Source organism: Lampetra fluviatilis, chromosome 2 (genome assembly GCF_964198595.1).
Source record: "Lampetra fluviatilis chromosome 2, kcLamFluv1.1, whole genome shotgun sequence".
Classification (NCBI taxonomy): Eukaryota; Metazoa; Chordata; class Hyperoartia; order Petromyzontiformes; family Petromyzontidae; genus Lampetra; species Lampetra fluviatilis.
Window position 1 is genome coordinate 19980760 of NC_136276.1, and position 21133 is coordinate 20001892.

Here is a 21133-nt window from a genome sequence, read left to right on the forward strand (position 1 = left end):
ACGAATGTGATAATGCGCATGTGCTTATAGAGATTACGTTTGTCTGTTTTTTTGTATGAAGACTGCCATGTGCAAAGATAACATTTCATTTTTATCTCATCTATTTAAATTCGTGTTTTCAGCCCAGTGAACTCTCCTCTTCGTTATCTCAATAGGCTGATCTAGGCTACCTGAAAATCCTGAGTGGAATCGCGACACAGGGCGCCATCTCAAAGGACTCCAAGAAGAGCTACTACGTGACATCATACAAGATGGAAGTCAGCAGCAATGGAGACGATTGGATGATGTTGAAAGAGGGAAGGATGCCCAAGGTACGCAAAGTTTCACACTTAACCGAGCCATATTGTAACAAACCGTTTGTTTTGAAATATGCTTGCATGATTAAGTCATCTGTCCTTTCATTAACCATAATAATATTATTAAACTAAAAAACAACTTTTTTTTTTCAGGTAAGGCCCACCGAGCTATATAGCCCCTTTTCAGAAGCGACCTGGCTATCAAATGATAGCTCAACGAAATGCCTTGTCATCACGTAGAAATTTATAGTGGCTAGATACTCTAAGCGCATGTTTATAAATGTGGAGGGTAAAACCGGAGGACCCGGTTAAAAATCCACGCGACCACGGGGAGAACATGTAAATATCCAAATATACAGGCGTCAGGGTTGGGATCGAACCCACGACCTCCTGTATACCAGGCGAGGGAGTTAACATCTCGCCATTATTTACAGTCTTATGTAAATCCACTGCTCAATGAAGGCATCTCCATGTCATGCCACTTATGGGGAGTTCTGTGCATACGATATTTCACCGCACTCTTCAGTGAGTTTTGGTTAAGGGGTGGTGCAGGCCTATTCCAAATATCAGTCACTACTGACGTTAGCCATGGCCGGGAATCAAACTAAGATATTCAGGTTATTCGCACAATGCTCTAGCCACTGCACCACTGATCCCCCCTGCTTACGTATGCTATGCTTACATATATGATAAAGTATAAGTACATGTATGTGGGATCTTACACATGCACTACCACAACATAATGAATCTAATTCGTATCTCAATTTAAACTATACATTTTTTTTATGTTACTAGGTAAGGCCCACTGGGCTATATAGTTCTTTTCAAAAACAACCTGATGACAAATGATATCTCAACGAAGCGGCTTATCATGTGGAAACTTCTAGCAGCCAAATACTCTAAACGCATGTCACTAAATGTGGAGGGTAAAACCAGAGGACCCAGAGGAAAATCAACGTGACCACGGTGAGAACGTGCAGACTCCAACCAGAGTAACTACACCCAGGGCCTTACCCTCCACAGGTCTTCTCGGCCAACTCGGACGCATCCTCGCTGGTGGAGAACAAATTCCCGGAGCCTGTGCTGACGCGGTTCGTGCGCGTGAGGCCCCGGAGCTGGGAGAATGGCATCGCCCTCCGCTTTGAGCTGTACGGATGTCACATCTCCGGTAAGTTGCCCGCGCTGCATAATCACGGCATGCCCTGCTGCACACCACACATCCTGCCGTACGTACCACGACCGTTCTTTGTGTCGGTCGACTGCTGGCTGATGGGCTTTCCACGCCTTGAGGGCCGTGAGGTATATTTGACCACATGCCACCCGTGCTGGTCAATGAGAGTTGAAGGTTTGGGAGAGTGGAGAACAATGGTGTTTGCTGCGCTGCCCTCTAGTGCCCAGAACACCTGCTGTTACAACTGTTTTCTGTGCATGACATTCACCCATCACGTGGGCTCAAGGCTGATTAACTTATATCTGACTAGATCGAGTGTACTCTGATTGAGTTGAGCGTAGGCAATGCTACATCACGTCACAATGCTGTATTACCTGCCAGCTTGGGAGGAAGGCTGGTGCAGTGGTAACGCTTGTGCCTCACAGAAAGAAGGACCTGGGTTTGATTCTTGACTCGGCCAACTTTCTGAGTGGAGTTTACGCGTTATCCCCCTGTTCTGCATGGGTTTCTCCCATAGCTAATACACATGCAATGCAATTGGTGTTGGCCTAACATCCCCCAACGTAGCAGAACCCACGTGAAAAATAGATATTCAGAATCATGGATTAACGATGATTGAATTATCTCATGACAAGCCTTGACTGACCACTTCCTATAAAAGTAGCATCAACTTACCGCATTCCAATCGCACAGGGCAATTAGTGTGGCCACGCCACAGTTAGCAACAAGGGCAGACTTAACGTTCTCGAGGCTCACGCTCTACCAAATCATGCCACAGCTCGACATCATTCCCGTCTTGCAATTCTCGAACACGCGGCCAAGCCAGAAGGTCTCCACGCTTAAACAAGCTTGCAGTGGAGATCATCTCCATGGTGCTGGTGGCATATCTACATTCCCAGGGCAGGGACAACACAGGCGCTGTGCCCGTGGTGTAGCACCTCCTGGTGCAGGGGACACAACCCCAGATTGCATGCTCATTTTTCGTCATGCCATGGAAATAAAAAGATTTTTTGTGCTGGAAAATGTTTCCATTGTCTGCTAATGACACAAAATGGGCGGTGAATTTTGTGCACGTACTAAAGTGACTTTAACGTGTTTTTTTAAAAGTGGAAAATACCCCATGCAACCTTTTTCTGAATTCCAGCTATAGAGCTGTAAACAAATTGGACCTGAGTTAAAGTACCGTACAATAGAACAAGACAGCGGTACTCTCAATGCACGGCATTGCAAGTGTTGCACATCTGGACGTGAGTGGAGAGAAAAGAAAGCACCATGGGAAAAGACGATGAAATCATTGCTTGTGTGTATTCCGCTGACAGTCTCATCCGTTCAGATAGCGCATGTCCAACCCTTGCTACTTTCATTGGCGACTCTGACACGCCATTTGTCAAGATGCCGCGGAAAAAAAGTCTGCTTAGGTCACATCCCTGTAACCTTTATCTGGCAACTTTTCCATACGAGCGTGTAAATCATGTGCTATATCACTTGAAATGTCTTTGTTGGACCTCCCAGAACGGCTATGACAAGCGCTGTGACCACCGCATTTATAATAAGAAAACAACAGCATGTTTCTTTAAGAAATGTTAATTAAGTTGACTTACAACGAACTCTCGAACAAAAAGACGAATGTTTAAACTCAGTTCGGGAAAAATGTTGGCATCGTCATGTTGGCAATGAAAAAAAATAAACTGGCTCCTGTAGGGAACGCTCACCCACTATTGTTGCATCCAATCCCGAATTAAAAAGTCAGCTTAAAAGGCTTTAAGCAAAGAGCCTGTCATGCAAACCACCACAGAGCTGCCTCGTCAATGCCTGCCTCCACTTGAACCGACCCTCTATTGATGGCTCATGCATCAGTCGGCCATTAGAGAGCATCAATTTTTCAGCAGCTAAAAACATGACCAAATGTTTCGGTTGCACCTCATAGCTTGAAGGACTTCTAATTTGCTGTGCCATCAAAGTGAGAGAAGACGCTATTGCCGGAGCATTGGGCATATGTTATGGAAGTGTTGAATTGCACACGCGTGTGTGTGCGTGTGCATGTACAGAAACTTGCCAAAGAAAACATTGACTCTCGGTTTTTTTTTGTAAGTGAAATTGTTCCTTTAAACACCCACTCCAAGTTGGGGATAAACTCGAAATCTGATTTAAGATGCTGCGTGATTATTTTACAATTTGAGGTTCTTTACTTGCCAATGAGAACTCCAAAAGACCTCAAAAGATATGCGCAGGCCAGAACTGTACTGTAATGCACACAATGGTGAAATATATTTAAGTTGCATGGCACCACAGAAAAACTGAAAGTGCCCTCAATATTACATACAAAGTAATGATGCCACACATGCATCAGACAATACATCTCATGCTATTTCTCGGGCCGAGATGATACGGGTTTCTTTTACTTTTCCCCCACAAAATATTTTCGGCGTCACGTCAGGTGGTGAAGAAATGTCAATTCGGAAACTCTCACAGCTAGCTGTGCACCACCTTGTATCAGATACTAGGCTGATTGGTTGGCACCTGGGGGAAGATTAAGCCGTGCCCTTCGTGAAACTGCATTGAAAATCATCGCTCTGCGCTGACCCAAGATTGGCCGCCTTCTGTGCTGCAAGCGAAGGCTTTGCCAATTTTTACTCCACAGGTCAATCTAGTCCAGATATATTATGTCATGAATTAAGGTTGGCTGAATCCACCTTCGGTTGGTGGTAACCGGTCACGTGGCTCAACGGTCGACGGAGCGGCTTGCAAAACGGAAAGTTGCGAGTTCAAATCCTGGTTGGTGGTTGACTCAACCAATCATCCCACTGGGTATAATAAAATCAGGACCATGATGCCAACAGAGGTTGTCCTATGGATAGACTCGCTCCCCCCCCAACCCGCCCCCGTAAGGCTGTAAACAGGGAACAAGCATTGCCTGAATGCTTATTTGAACAAGAAATCACATTTTAGTTGACTTTTTGGGAGTTGAGGTACAGGTTGCAGCAATCATTTCATAATTACACAAGGATAATGAGAAGGGGGGGGGAGACCAGGCATATTCGTCCTGCATATCTAAGGATATGTCATTTGCATAGTAATCAAAGCGTATATTAGAGCTATATAATATCATCCTGTTTGGTGGCATTCTAGGTACACTGATGACCATATCATTACACTCTCTGATATAACCTTCTGACATTTTAATTATAATAGTTCTGCACGTTAACGCCTGTTATTTTCTGTTTTTCTTTTCATGAACGTGGCTCAGTTTTAATTTATGCTGGGCGTCAATGTTTTTTTTGCAAAGGCAGCATTGTTTTTTTATGTAATGAGCCTCAGGATATGAATGTTATTTTGCATGTTTTATTAAAAATGTACTTCATTAGTGTTCTCCATCTTTCAAGGAATCTGAAACGATCAATACGCAGTGATTTCTTATTCAATAACACCTTCATTTTAGAGCAGATGTAATGAATACAACGTGAACGAAAAGCATTTTTTTTCTTGATGGCCACTTTGAAAACAACTATTTCATAATGAGGTCAGGGAAACGATCATCATTATAATACATTTCTGCACTAATAAGGGGCACGTTCTGTCTTGTGTTACCTACAGCGTGAATGGTAAAGTTAAAGCATGGTCTACACTGTCCTTGTTGCAGGCACGAGGCACCTACATCAGGGTTTTGTAATAAAGCAGCAGTAGCCAGACCAAACATGATATTGTAGTCTTTATTAACCCAGGCCACCTTGAGCAAACAAAATATTAAATAGGACCATATTTATTGGCACGTAATAATATGCATCATATGATTGTAGTCATTGCAGGCATGGGAAGGTGGAATTCCCATCTGTCTCATAGCTGCCAATAGAGATGAGCACTTCCCCATTGCTTGTTGAGCACAGATACACGTTGGGTTTATTCATTTACATTGGACGATAAATTACTGTTATCAACAAATCTAAAATTTTAGTTAAGATTTCTCCATTGATTGTAATGCCTGCATTTTTCCAATCCTTTCTGCAGAACAAAAATATTGTTGTGTATGAATCTATGCAACATTTTCTCACTCTTGTGTATCAGAGAATAGACGTCACAGCTCTCCTATACAAAATTCATAGCCATGGCCAGTAATCAAACTCAGGACGACGGGTTCAAAGCGCAGTGCGTGAACCGCTGCACTTCTGCTACCGCCATGACCCATGTGAGTTATATTAAACAGGACACTGTTACTACACCATGCCGTACCACACACCGAATCAATTAAAAGGACACTTTCGCCAATAAAACTGTGGCCTTAAAACGAAAATGCATAATAGGCAATGTTTTAGGCAATGTACCTTCTTTATAGCACGTACACCTTTAGAGAATGACCATATTGCCTGAAACGTCACCTATAATATATTTTTACTTTTCAGGCCGCAGCGATATTGACGGAAGCGTCGACTTTTTTCTTATTTGTATTTGTGCACCACAGCCATATGACGAAGGAGCAAAACCATATACTCCATGTAAGCGGCAAATGATTAATTGTGCCCACAGACTACCCTTGCTCTGGCATGCTGGGAATGCTCTCCGGGAGGATACAAGACACGCAGCTGCAGTCCTCGTCCCAGCGAGGCCTCAACTGGGCTCCGTCGAGCGCGCGGCTGCTCAGCTCCGCATACGGCTGGGCGCCGATGCCCCCCCACGGGGCGTCCCACCCCGTGGGTGAGTGGCTGCAGGTGGAGCTGGGCGGGCGGCACACCGTCCGCGGCATCATCCTGCAGGGCGCCAAGTCCGGCACCGTTCCGGATAACCGGCTGCACGTGCGCAAGTTCCGCCTGGCCACGAGCCTCGACGGAGAGACCTGGGAAATGATCAGCGAGGACGACTCCGACCTGCCCAAGGTAGACGATGCTCCACTGGTAGGGTGTCACCCCTGGCCAGGATTGTCCTCCTTTTGAGGTGGCAGGGCGATGCGTTCACGTGAAGCTCTGCCCGCCTCCCGTGCTGTGAGATGTTCTTCCCATGACACGTCCTTGTTTTTGGACCTCAGAGGTGTCAACCCTAACCCGATAGGGTTGCTGGAGACTTAATAGAAATTATGCATGTACGTAGAAATCATGTCCATGGTTGTCCAGGGAAAGAGACTGCCATCTGCCACAGGAATATTGAATTCCCACGGCTGTTTCAGGGCCGTTAATGAAGGTGAGTGCGACACCAAATTTATTACATTTTGTTACCTGGGTGGAGTTTTACATGTGGGAAGAAATCACATGCCAAGTGGAAAAACTAAAAATCTGCACGGCCAAGTGAGGAACCTATTCACTGGACTGCTGTTGTTTGGCCACCATGCAGTTTAGCACGTTGAGAGCCTCATGGTTAATTATGAAGTCCGTGTAATCCACCAACACTGCCTTCAAATCACGGGATTTATAAGCGTGAGTCAGTCACATTTAGACTTGGATGCACGAAGGTACAGCCAAAGGGCAATAATGGATAATGCTCAACATTGTACAAGATTAAACTTCAACATGCAAGGGGAAGACTGGGGCTACCACAGTACTGTGACATCTTGACCCTCTTTGTCTTTAAATCACTATCGGTAATATGAACGGTGGAATAATATTTGTTTACACAAGACCCAGTGTCAACCGTGTGGTTGTTTCAGTGAATCAAACAACATTTGCTCATTTTTTTAAATTAAATCGGCTGAGTCATGCGTCTCATTAAATCTTAGTTTTTTTATTTGCACTGCACAACGCTCGGCATCCACCAAAAAGATGCCACTTGAAACTAAAACATAATTAAGCATCATTAGGTTATGGTAACAATTACAAGATAGAGTTTTAAAGGCATAACATTTTCAGCACTTAATAGTTTTTTAGCTCGAAGCAAATGCCCCTGTGGACCTAAACTATTCCACTGATGTAATCTTTGACAGTCTATTATAATATTAAATATGTTTTGTATGCTCATGGTTTGAATATTGGCTCTTCTTCAGTAACAAGGCAACTTGTGTGTGTCTTTTTAATGCATGTAATATTTTACCTCGGTAATGCATTGATATGGAAAATATAATTAGCAAGGGTGTGATTAAATTATGATGCCCCGAGAGTTATTATTACTCTACTTGAAATACATATTTATTTTCTTCAGAAATCATGAGAAAACATGCCATTTCAATAGAAACAGGAATGCTGTTTTTTTTTACTTTCATCACTTTAAGTTGTATCAATTTGTGGTTTTCCTTTATGGTGGGTGATGTATGCTCAGCAACCACAATGATCTCAAGATTGATGGAAGGAAAACTGTTAAACTATAAAAAAAATATATATATATATTACCAGGTAAGGCTCACTGAGCTATATAGCTCTATGTCAGAAGTGACATGTCCAATAATGAAAGCTCAACGAAGTGGCTTATCATGTGGCCATTTATAGCAGCCAAATACTCAAAACGCATGGGGGCAGAACTTGGGTTTTGTGAAACGTTCCGCAACACAAAACCAAAGCGTTATTATGTCCGCTTTCCTGCTCAGTCCAGGGAAATTATGATATAGTCAGCGAAACTTGGAGTGTCTCTGCTCTGTGTGGAATGGCACGTTGCTGAATCCTGCATGTTTGGAGAAGAGCGGGTTTGGACAGTGGTTGATGCTGGCTCATTGAGATGAAATTGTTCTGGAGTGAGATCAGAGACATGTAGATGTAGACAAGATTGGGCAATCTCCCACAGAGCGAAGGTTTTTATGGAGGGCCTTGGTTGCTGGAGCTGAGAGCAAGTGAAGGGGAGTAGAGAGAGATCAAATGCAAGAGGTGGGCAGACGTGAGACCATGGGGGATGTTGAAGGCAGAAAGGGGATATTCAAGTTGTCCTGCCATTAAATTACAAGCATCCTTTACATGCACTTCTATTCAAAGGGCAACAGCTTCTTGTGTTTTAGGGTTTCTAAATGTGCAAAGCCCTCTGATCTTAACAGTAACAGACTTTGCCTTGCCTCAAGCACCCATCTCCAACACCAGAATTGACCTCTATATTCTGTCAGAGTGGGTCACGTCATTTCTTGCTGTCAGCGCCCGCAAAAAAGAATACATCTGTTGACATCTTTCTCGCAAATTCTCCTGGGTTATTGCAACGTCGCTAGCCAATTCAACAACGTCCTCGAATGTCTCCACATTCTATCTTTATACTGACACCTGTGATGAAAGTGCACCGTGCCTTTTTACTACAAACCGGTGCCCTTTCATTTGTGGACATCCAGCTAAATGCGCCATTGCTCGGCATTCAGCTTCGGCGCAGTTTGTCAGGGAAGCGTTCAACGTTGGACACATCCCGACAGCTCCACGTATCTCACCAGTGTTGAATGAATGTACGCAGGATTTTATCCCAAAACAATTAAAACCAATTTCGAGGGTATGAAAACAATTAGATTGTATCCACCTGTTTTTTTTTATGTGAAAATGTGGAATTTCACCAACAACTGAAGAAAACATGTGGTCAACACACATACCGAATTTTGTTATTTGTTTATTTCAAATTGTTCTTGTGCAAAGGCAAATATATTAGACAGCTTGCTTAAAGAATGCACCCTGGATAGTGATATTTGTAGATTCACATGCTGATACAATTTGTAGATTCACATGCTGATACAACTACTCATGTTACAAAGTCTTGCTACATGGAAGTTGCCGAATACTTTTTTTCTGCAATGCAGCTCGAAAATACTGATTCAGACATACTCCGATGAGTAAAATATTTCTACGGCCTGGATTGTCAAATGTCTTTCCGTAATCGAAACCCGCATTGTACCGTACTCATATTCAGAAAATAGAAGTGCGTCACTCTCGAATGTATATTATGCAGGGCTCCTTCCTATGCTGGCCTTGAACCCCGAGGACAAACAACGCTGACTTTCCACAATTTAGTAATCACTGTGTTCTATTGAGCTGGGAGGATTGATGGCCCCGATGCATGTATACATGCAAATGCATTACCGTACACACACCGAATAAATGAAAATGAATTATCGTCAAACTAAGCGCGTTCCCGGCACATGCCGGTAATCGAGAGATTTGACGATAGGTTCGTGAATCGCAGCCACTTGGCTGCCAGACACCAAGGTGTCTCGACTGGGCACTGCTGCCAGTAGAATTGTGACCCTTCTGTGTGCGGTGGCTAACCGCTATCCCCTCGCGAGTGTCGGTTTTATTTGGGCAATTTGGTTTCCTCCTAGATGTAGCTCTAAATAATATTTGCTATAACATGCAATAGAACCATCGTCAACATGTATATCGTTTAGGCCTTTCGTTGTAAACAGAGGTATCTATAAAAAAAGGAAACTATTTTTTATTATACCAGGTAAGTCCCACTGAGCTGTATAGCTCTTTTTCAGAAGCTACCTGGCCACAAACAATATGTTCAACGAAGGGGCTTATTATGTGGAGATGTATAGTAGCCAAATACTCTAAATGCATGTTTATACATGTGGAGGGAAAAACCAGAGGACCTGGAGAAAAGTCCATGCGACCACGGGGAGAGCATGCAAACTCCGAATATAGAAGCGTCAGTGTTGGGATCAAACCCACGAACGACCTCTTGTATATCCGGCAAGGTAGTTAACATCTCGCCACCACGGCGCTCCAATATTGTAAGCTATATTTTGGAATTCTTGATTTATTCACATACATTATAAATAAGTTATCTAACATACTTGTGAATAATCCATTGACATGATCTAAGCATATTCAGCTCATATTTATATCGTACCATGTTTTTTTTTCATGGCTGTTGTATATTTTAATTATATTCCTTAGTTGCGTTCATTTCTCCCTGTGAGAATAAAAATGGGAGCATATTGCGAGCTGATGAAAGTGTGTGATGTGTGACGTGTAATGTGAAGAAATCACCCGCCGATATTGAAACTGTGGGTGGGAGATGGGAGGCGGCAGAGCAGGGAAACGATAGGGTAGGATTGATAGGCAGGGCCAGTGAGATGTTATGCTTGAAAGCAGTGCCTCTGTGGCTTCTGCGTGCAGTTGTCCCCATTCTTACATCCCTGCCAGCCATTAGTTAAGTTGTTTTGTGTAGTATTTCTATCTCCAGTGACACCATAAAAGTTACTGCAAAAGGAACACTCGGAGTGTGCCTTGGTCCGCGGCACTGATTTGAACTCAAAATGTCAGCAGTGCTGGCTCGATACGCCCCCTTGCCTTTTAGGACTACAATAAAGTTCATTGCTTATCCAGGAAAGCTTCACATAGTGGCTGCTTTTTCAATGTTTGGCCAATACTCAAATTTTGGGCACCGTGTGTGTTCGTGGAAGGAAACCAAAGTATCCAGATAACGTGCGTGTGTAGTGCTTCAATCACAACCGAAAATACTCACCGGACGTTATGGACACAGGCGTGCATGACACGTACAGTCAAGACGTAAAACAAGGCCCTCTGATTTGTACTTAACGGACCTGAAAGGTGATTGGTTAGATGCATGGAATTTAATGTATTATAGTAATAGGTTTTTACCCTTTTTTCTGACACCAAAACTGACACCTTTATCAAGGGATCATTTGGTGCCAGAGAAAACTGTAAAAACCTATTACTATATCTTGCTACTGGCAAAGGAGGTCTCATAATTTAAGGGATTGTGGAGGAGAAATACAACACGGATAAGAGTGGGGAGCGGAGGATGATTGATAGGGAGGACGGTTGGAATCCGTTCGGAAAAATGGAAGGTGATTGGCTGGAGGGAAAAGCGGGACAAGGAACCTTCGGGAAAGGAGCTTGAGGGATATGTAAAGAGGAAGCGAGGGCGTTCCGGATGCTTGGAGAAAAGGGGATCTTTCCCTTTGAAGACTACTATGTAAGGTGTCACTACACATGTATACGAGGGGATAACATTGAGAAAATGTATTCAAGTAAGTAATGCGCTTTCTGTAATGCCTTTCCGCTTTGCCCAAGAGGTTGGGAGTCTCATGATCATTATAAAATGATTCACCAACCCAACATTTAAAATCCTATAATACAGGCATATGCCAAAATGTCTGGCCTAGCCTCTTGCCATCACCAAGTTACTTGTAATAGTAATTCACAAATGATCAAAACAAACATCAACAAATTAAACCATTGCATGTTAAATGCATGTTTAAACTAAGACCCATCACGCTCAGATGTTTCAGTTGGGCTGTTGTGAAAAATAGGTCTTTTTCATCTATGATCTGCATGCAAAACTAGTTTCAAAATCATTTGAAGTTTGTGACTAAACATCTGGAGATCTTTGTCGGTGCAGTGTATTGCCAATGGCCCAAATGTCAGAATATTTTCTCACATCTTGGCATGCATATACCCTCTATAACACTGCCAGAACGGCACATGGCTTGTTTTGTAAGAAGTTGTTTACACTGTAATGCATCGTTAGGGATATTGTAAAAAATTTAGTCAAAGTGTCTCCATACTCAAACAAGCAGTGAGTCCGTGCAGACCATCAGCCAGTAGTGGAAATTCCACACTTCTATGGCAGAGGCCATTTTCTACATAGGACAACCACTTGGGTAATCCAGAAGACAAAATATCAGCCCCCTGACCTCTGTAGGTGTACTCCATAAACATCGACTGCATGTACATAATGCTGTACTCATAAATCGTGATTATCGTCAATTTTAGATGTGTACAATATTCAAAATAACAATTTTACCATCACCAACATCATATTTCTGTGGTATTTCCCTTTGAATAATCCAGTGGCTAACTTTTCAAATAAATTGTCTTGGTGGAGTTATCAAGCGTTTTAATGGGTAATGTCGGATATAAATGTTTGTAAATGTTCTCCATGGGCAATTACATGAATCTCATATGAACGTATTGCTTTTACAAATAACATTGCGGATGATTGGATTGTGGACAATTGGTTATTTCACACATAGATAAAAGCATATAAAACTAACCCTAAGTGAGTTGAAATTAACGTATAACAATTTTTCAGTCCACTTCTTGGATAAAGGCCACACCATGTCGGGCACGCGGGTATTTTGACCATACTTCAACCGTGCTGATCAGTGTGGGTTTGTGAGGTTGCAGGACCGGCTTAGATATCATTCGCCACTGATGAGAGCCGTGGGCGGTTATCAAATTCAAGTCGCCAGATTCAGAGCAAAACCTCTGCGTCACTTCTCCCTTTAATTTGAGTAAATGAAGAACATATTGCAAAAAAAAAATACACTTATTTACATATAAATTGGGGGAGCGCATTGTGGAATGCAGAAAACGTGATTGCATGCAAGTATCCGTAAGGATGTTCTTAAACAATACACAGTTGTTGGCTGCCAGGTTCAGTATCCACAAATCTCACTATTCCATTATATATGTTCTCGTGTTCAATAACTTGACAGTGCTTTGTTCTGTTTGAGAGTACTTTGGCCTTGGGCACATCATCTAGTTTTAATGAGATTGTATAAATGCACTGTTGGAAACATTGCTCAATTAAAGCTGCCACGTACACGATGCGTTTAATGGATGCATGTTACTGAGCTAGAATTTCCTTTTAGTGCTACTATTACTAACTCAGTGAGGGATACAAACATTATCTGCGTTTGCACTGCTGGACGGAGTGTAAATCTCACAAGAAAGGCAATACGACACAGCACTTTTTGTTAATGTCTTGTTAATTCCAATTCCTGGCATGACTTCAAACGCAATGAGGGCTTAAGCGATGGACGTACATCTACACTTAAATAACATTTTACGGATATTCAGAAGGTAATGCTATGAAGCTCAACGCTAAGCCATTATGAGAATGAAATACATTTCCTTATTACAATTATAAAATAAATACTCCACTGTTAAGATTGTGTAAGTAAAAGCTATGTGCAGCTTTGTGACCGAAGAAGCACATCATAAATACATCTAGTTGTGACATTGTACACAGAATAGACTGATGAGGCACATACTTGCACAGGCCTTCATATTTTTACTGTGTAATTACTGTAATGTGGAGTAAGTTGTTCCAAAAGCCATTCATTTACACGTGTGTTTGAGAGCACAGAATGAGCATGATCATTATAATGCCACGACATTTTCCTTTTTTTCCTTAGTATTATTAACATTTCTCTTGGCCATGTTTCAAATAATCGTACGTCTTTAACATGATTCTCTGAACTTTTTTTGACTTGTCCTTTACAAGTTTGTAAGGTATGCTTAAACTTGTGGCTGCTGCAAAGGCAATATAAATGGGTAATTGAATTTAGAGGAGTCATTGAGGTCACATAGATGTGGCAGTTATGTTGGGGATGGTTTTCTTGCTATTTCTGAGGCCAAGATTCCGAGCAAAATTGTCAGCTTCAAAAGCAACACCAGCAGTGTTGTGTCAAGGATTCCCATGGTCATTTTTCAGCAGGAAGGGCACTATCGTTTTTTTTTCTCATTGGGAAAACAGTGACTGGTAAACGTTTTAGAGAAAATAAATAATAGTATTTCCACATACGTACACTTACTCTTGATTGATGTACAGCATATGTATAAAAATAGCAGTGTGGAGCATTGCTTGTACTGTATTGCAAGTTATATGATTATTCCTTCAAGAGTATAAACCCTTACCTGCCAGGTTTATCTTAATATATATACGTTCTGCATTATATTACTGTATATGAATATGTCCATGTGAGATTCATTTGCAACAGATTACTGTTCATCAGGTGTCTGAAATGTCACTTGTAACATCTGGCAACTAAAGGCTCTTGGTCTGACTGCACTGGAGAAACTCAGAACGCTGAAAAGTTTCCCTCCTTTATCATTGTGGACTTCTGGTCTGGCAGTCCCCTTGACTGATAGAGAAACACATGTTTTATTATGTATTACGTGGAAAGATAGAATGTTGTCCTTTATTTGTTACATGATACACAACGACGTGATTTCATCACAGATGGTCGTCCGATTCAAGCCCAGGCTTTTGGCTTCGTCAGCTCGCCACTCAATTACAGACGTTAGCCCTGTGAGCTCCACCATCACTTAAGGAGAATTTGTCTGTAATGTTTCTATGCTGTGCACATGATAGCAGCGGTTGAAGGCCATGATGTACAGCAGTGGTGGGGAACGTCCGGCCCGTGGGCCGTATAAGGCCCGCAAAATCATTTGGTCTGGCCCTGCCAAGGCAACCGCACGACTCGAAATTCAATACATCTAGGCGCTTTTTCATAGAAACATGAATTACATTTTGTATGGCCCGCGAATGATGTTATCAATATCCAAATGGCCCTTGGCAGAAAAAAGGTTACCCACCCCTGATGTGCAGGATCGAGGATCAGACTTTTCATTCAACTCTCGCGACCAATATCATTCATAATAGAGATTTTTTGGGGTTAGATTTGTCGTGAACCCGCCACCACCCGACACAGCCAACCAGTAAGGTTTGTCACATAAACAAAACATGGCAATGAGTACATCCAAAACATTTACAATTTGAGTACGACGTTTCCCTGATAATTACATCCAGAATCATCAGGTGATATTTCCAGAACGTTTCCAAGAGTAATTGGGACATTTCAAACATGGGCATAAAGGGTTCTTAGCCCTAGCATCGTGATCCATAGATGCAATTGGTCATTTATCATCACCATGCATAAGTGTTACCAGTGGATTACTCAATAGTTTAATACTCAGAAATCGTGCTCGACTTGAAGTCTACGGCCTTAACGAGAATACAAAAAAACCTTTTCCTCTACTCTCAGATGAGAAGCTTGCAACCTATTATTTACACAAACAATAACCAGTGAGCTAAGAGGGAACTCAGTGGGCTGTTAGCTATAATGGGATCTTCATTGATTATACGGCTGTATCGCTGATGGCTTAGGACCTGTCAGTTACAGAGAAATATTAAACGACGGGTAATATACACATGCATTAACTTCTTGTGTAACCTGGAGATAGCCCATTGAGACAAACGTCTCTTTTTGCTAAGCTAGCCGACACGCCGTATATACGCTATTCTTCAAATGATGGTGATTTAGAGAGGAACTATTGCAGTATAGTAGGAGCATTTAAAAAAAGAAAAACGTAAAAAATAAATTCATAGCTGATATTTACACATCAGCCAGACAATTCCTGCAGGAATCATCTTCGAGTCGTATAATTTCTCCCACGATTTTACTCATGCCATTTAAAAATCTCCATTCAATTGAATGGGATTCGAGCAGGAATTCTGCCATCGATCGTTCCTGCACTGGAATGGATTTCTATTGTGATGCTACTGCAAATGTAGCTTAGCTAAGCATCGGCGATTCCAGCTAGCCATCGTGGCAATTCAGGCAAATCCCAGGCAGCCATAATCGCCATTGAAACGTCGGGCTGATGCCAAGTGCGTTGGAAGTTCATCGATTCCACCCCAATTCACAACCTGTCTGTGTGGAGACTGGCCCCGGGCACGGTCATCACTTGTGCATTGCATAGACTACGTGTACACGTAGCTGACCCGTGCATATGTTAAGGTGTGGCCAAGGCTACATACGCATCAGGCTGCCCCGTGTATATGCGATGCTGTACACTTAGCTAAGCTGTGTGCAGGTACACCCCGGTTTACGTCAGTGAAACGTTACATCGAAACGACGTAAAAATCAAAGCAATTTTTCCACGGGAGCTGAACAAAGACAACAGACGGTACGGTGAAGCTGCGTGTTAATGCGCACATCTTTGTCCTAGATGCGCCCACGACGTGAAATGACATTACTAAACCATGTACTCGATGGTAGTGTACAGCAGTAAACTTTAACACAAATTATACAGGGTGCAAGAAAAATCAGTACACGATCAAATATAAGCACCAAAAATAACTGCACGTAAATAATACGTCGTACTCTACAGTACAGTGCACTTATTAATGCGCGAGACAAAGTATTTCGTGTGCAGGGTATGGTGGTGGCGGTGGAGGCACAGGCCGAGGTGAGCGACGCGAGTGCGTGGAGGTTGAAGGCGACGCAACTCGGGTGGCGGTGTTAATAAAGTGCACGACGTAGTTGCGAAACGACGCAAAGGGGGGGGGGAGACGTACATCGGGGTGTTACGTGAATGAATGATAGGAATTGCATGGGCCCTGTCAGCTTCCACGTGGCCTGATTTCTTGCCGGAATGCCAAAACCCGGCTCAGCCCAGCTCACACAATTCCAACAGTTCCACCATTCCATTAGGAATCGTATTCAATGCGGAGGATTAAACCATGATTGCAGGAATTGTGAGATTTACCTACCGATAATGTTCATGTATATATATATGAAGTAGAGGAATACCTTTACACATTGAAAACAAACTTAATTGTAAGTGATATATACGTATTCAAACAATGCTACATACACTCAACTTTTTATTGTGTTGAGACATTGCATGCCACATGCTCTGTATGATGTCATTAGTATTCATAGACACGGGTCAAAATAACCTCACAAACAAAGAGGTCGGTTTCGTTTGTGGGCAAAAGAGGTTCAGTGCAGCTTCGTCACAAAAAACGTTTCCACAAATACCAGCATGGTGAAGTATGGTCAAATAACGCCCACTGCAAGTATGGCAATGCAGATAACTCCATCGAGCCATGGATTGTCAAATGGGCCGACCGTACGTGTAGATGAACACCCGCCTACTCAAGTTCAATATCATGGTGCAATGAAGATGGGCATTAATAAGGCAGCACACCTGTGCTCTCTGTCACTGTCGATAGACAGTTTAGTGTCGTCAATGTCACATTGGGGTGTTTGGACAGATAAATGCCCGCTTAAGGTTACAATGTCGTCGAGGTCCCGGGTTTGAGTACGAGCCACGAATCTAGAAATGAAAAAAAATTCAAACATAGGGAGTTTTATGGTCTTATCCTGGGCCTCACAAAAAATAATTTGAATAAATCTCGCCTTGCAATTCATTTGGTTTATCTCAGCCATTACGGCTTAATATAAATGCTGACCTCATATAACATGGAAAACTGTGCAGTGCCTGCTGAGAGAACTAATTTCCACAGTAAATCATGACTATTAGAAATGCATTACAATGATTATTTCAATAACACTCTGTATGAGGGAGATATATCATTAAGTTTAATGCAAAGTCAAGCCAAAGTGTCTCCCTGCTCGAGGGAGCAACGCGAGGTTGGCGATGCACATGTCTTGTTGGCAGCCCAGAGACAGTGGTGGAAATTCCACATTCCAGGGTGGGTTCATTCTCTCCATAGAACGGCCACTGTTGACTTCACACAAAGTGGTTCTCGTTTTTTACGGAGACCAGAATGATATCCCAAGTGCTTACTGGGATTTGAACTTGCAAGCTTAAAATTGCGAGTCAAATGCCTGATGGAAGTCACGATTTCTATTTCACTAGCACTTAATTTTATCTGTTTTTTTTTGTTTCCCTTCATGTTTGTGAGATTTCTCCTGGCACTCCAGATTGCTCCCACACACAATTATTCATCTTCAGCAATACCATTATAAAGAAAATGTTTCAGTTCAATTAAGGTTCTCCCGAAATAATAAGAGATCATAATTATAATGATTAGCCATGAACCCGTGTCTATCACATGAAGTAATTTTAACAAAGATAATAGTTCGAGTTGTAGTGTTTCATTATATACAGCGCTGAAGCTGAAGCATACAAAGCAGCGGAACCAAATGCTGCAGCAACCATCAAGGGGCATAGATTGAATACAATTCCCTTTGCACTTTCCACTTTAGTCTGCTTTCCCACTTATTTCGCCCAAAAATAATTGGCCATGACACCTGCTCCATTGTGAGACCCACATATCCCTCTCAGCCCCCTATGTTTGGCAACATCTCGCCACCCAGACGAAAGCCAATTATTATGCACCAGTGCGATTCAAACTTTAATGTGCAATTTTAGTTACAGATGATTTGTAGAATCAAGTGACATGAATGAAATGTACCTCATTTTTTGTTAAAGACAATCTACCTGTATGCATTTGCCCCGCCAGTGTTGTAACGCCTTAATGCCAGAAGCACATAACTCTTTAAGACATGTTCAAAGCCATTTCAATTTCATACTCTTTGGTTCTTTCGGTAAAGTCACGTCGATGAATAAAAATAATAATAATAAAAAACTAATTTAAATCACGACGTTTCGGAGGCAACACAAGCTTCCGTCATCAGGTGGAACAGCCACAGCAAAATTACTGTAGTGAATTTCAGTTTGCCAACTCTCATATCCTTACCGCATGATGAAGCACCAGTCAAACATACTTCTGCTTGAGACACGTTTCACTGCATTATACAGCTCACCTCATTTAAGTTCCACTTGGTTTTTTATTTCCTAAACCAGGTACCTCATTAAACTATTTAACATTTTTTTTTATTTTACCAGGTCTGGCCCCTTGAGCTATACAGCTATTTTTCAAAAGGGACCTGGTCACAAATAATAGCTCAACAAAGTGGCTTATTACATGTAAATATATAGCAGCCACACACTCGAAACGCATGTTTCTAAATGTGGAGGGAAAAACCAGAGGGCACGGAGAAAAATCGAACGCGACCACGAGGAGAACACGCAAAGTCCAAATATACAGCAGGCGTCAGGGTCGAGATCGAACCCACAATCTCCTGTATACCAGGCGAGGGGGGTAACACCTCACCAACGTGGTGCCCCTAGGCACACACTGCAGTCCCATAGCACGTGACACAGTCCGCCACCATATTTAAAATACACAGAATTATTTTCCTATTTGTGATGTCACTTTACGCACGAGTTGCCAGCAGGTTATAAATCCCGCTTGCGTGATATTGCCTCTGCTACACATACTTCAGCGGTATTGCATGTACTATTTTCTAGAACAACAAGTACAGGTTAACCTGAACATAAATCATAGATCATTTACGGACCTTTGTCAATCAATTAATGGATGAGGGCCTTCCCACACAGTGTCAGACATGGGGTTGTTTCACATATACTTCACCATGGTGGTCCTTGCGGGATTGTGAAGGGGGTGCCCAGGATGGGCTAGGATATCCATCACCACTAATCTTATAAGTGGCCAGGAGTTGAACTCAGGTCGCTGGCTTTACAGCACAGTGCGTTAATCACTGCACCACCATTTTACCGCAGAGCATGGAGCGAGTCTTGTTACACTGAACACGAACGTGGGAGTAACATTGGTCGGAGACAAATACTGTATATAGCAAACGAATCATATTGGTGTATGGTTGCGCCAAGAGACTCCCGTAGTAAGGAACACCTGTAGCGGTTCTGTCTTGCTTAGCCTGGGCTCATTCCTAAATGTGACATGAAGCTCTGATGTAGGGCTGCCAAAAGGTTTCTGGGGGTTCAGGGCTGGAGGGCCGGGGCATAAAGAGCCGTATGGGGCCATCTTAATCATTTGCGAGAGATACAAAAAATAAATGTCCCACTGTGAGGCCCTCCTTTGTTTGAGGCCCTGGGCACATTTTTAGATGTATCCTCATCTGGACAACCATGATTAAACTCAGTTCATCAGAGTTCATTGCACAATGCGCGAACCGCCGTCCAACCAATCTGAAGATGGGGTTGCGTAAACGTATGACGGCACACGGTGCTTTCCCTCTAGCCTTTCCGTACGCTGCGTTGTGAATATCATCTCTTCTCAACCCAAACAAAACGCTGACATGACCTCCGTTTTCCGATCCCCCGCCCCTTGTCAGTTGTTCGAAGGTAACAGTAACTACGACACGCCGGAGTTGCGCAAGTTCGAGCCGGTCGTGGCGAGCTGGGTGCGCATCTACCCGGAGAGGCAGGCGCCCGGTGGCGCGGGGATCCGCATGGAGCTGCTGGGCTGCGATTCTCTCGGTAAGAACACGCCCGGGGCCACCGGCAGCCTCACGTGTGCACGTATGTATATATGTTGAACTTCTTTCGCACCGTGCGTAGTTAAGAGTGGTAATCAGAGGTGCGGGGGAAGGACAACAAACTAAACATGAAAAGCAGTTCGAAAGAAATGAGATTTCAGTCTAGATTTAAAAGTGCATAGCTTCAGTCAGTGGCTTCCAAATGTCGGAAGGAAGAGCGTTCCAGACGGCCGCAGAAGCGCACCTGAAAGCGCGCGATGCGGTGACCGTCTTTTTTCGACAGCCAGCCAGAAGCCGCTGCGAGGGTGACCGGAGTTCGCGTGATCGTTTATGTTCCATGACGAGATCAGTAAGGTATAATGGTTCATTTATAGGAAGCATTGTGTGTAAATGAGTGCGACCTCATAATGTATTCGTTCAGCAACCGGAAGGCAATGCAAACTTTGCGAGCACTGGGCAAATAGTCGGACCTTGCAGCATTCTTCACATGTGCCAGAGAAGGTTGTGCATGGCGCGGAAAGCCCTACAGCACTCAACACTGCCTTGAGCTATGTTTCATTCGTCATCATCATAATTATCATCGTCAGCTACGAGCTACGCGCTGCTGGATGCGGGGCTCCCACGTCGCCGCCATCCCTCACGGGTCTTGTGATGCAACGATCCATCTCGCTACTGCACACGAGATGATCTCATCGCTCCATCTCCACAGTTGTAATCCTCGCGGGAACGTTCTCTCATTCGGCTTCCATTCTGTCAACAGACTCATCCATTCGGCCACCATCCCTTCTGTGAATTCGTTCTGGCAAAGCACACATGCTTTTTGTGATTGTCATTACCATGTCTCCAATGTGTACTTCTTCTGTAATACGTTTCTGTTTCTCTGTGTAATTCCCAGCTCACATTGCATAATATTCA

General features: G+C 43.0%; 1 protein-coding gene across 3 annotated transcripts in view; it reads left to right on the forward strand.

Moving 5' to 3' along the window:
- Positions 1–21133, forward strand: part of LOC144943921 (neuropilin-2-like) — a 150111-nt gene that overhangs the window by 81138 nt on the left and 47840 nt on the right. For all 3 annotated transcript variants that reach the window (XM_078871802.1, XM_078871792.1, XM_078871811.1), the window contains exons 7-10: positions 156–311; positions 1320–1464; positions 5989–6335; positions 20075–20219. In XM_078871802.1, the coding sequence (XP_078727928.1) occupies positions 156–311; positions 1320–1464; positions 5989–6335; positions 20075–20219 (793 nt within the window). The remainder of the gene's footprint in view (positions 1–155; positions 312–1319; positions 1465–5988; positions 6336–20074; positions 20220–21133) is intronic.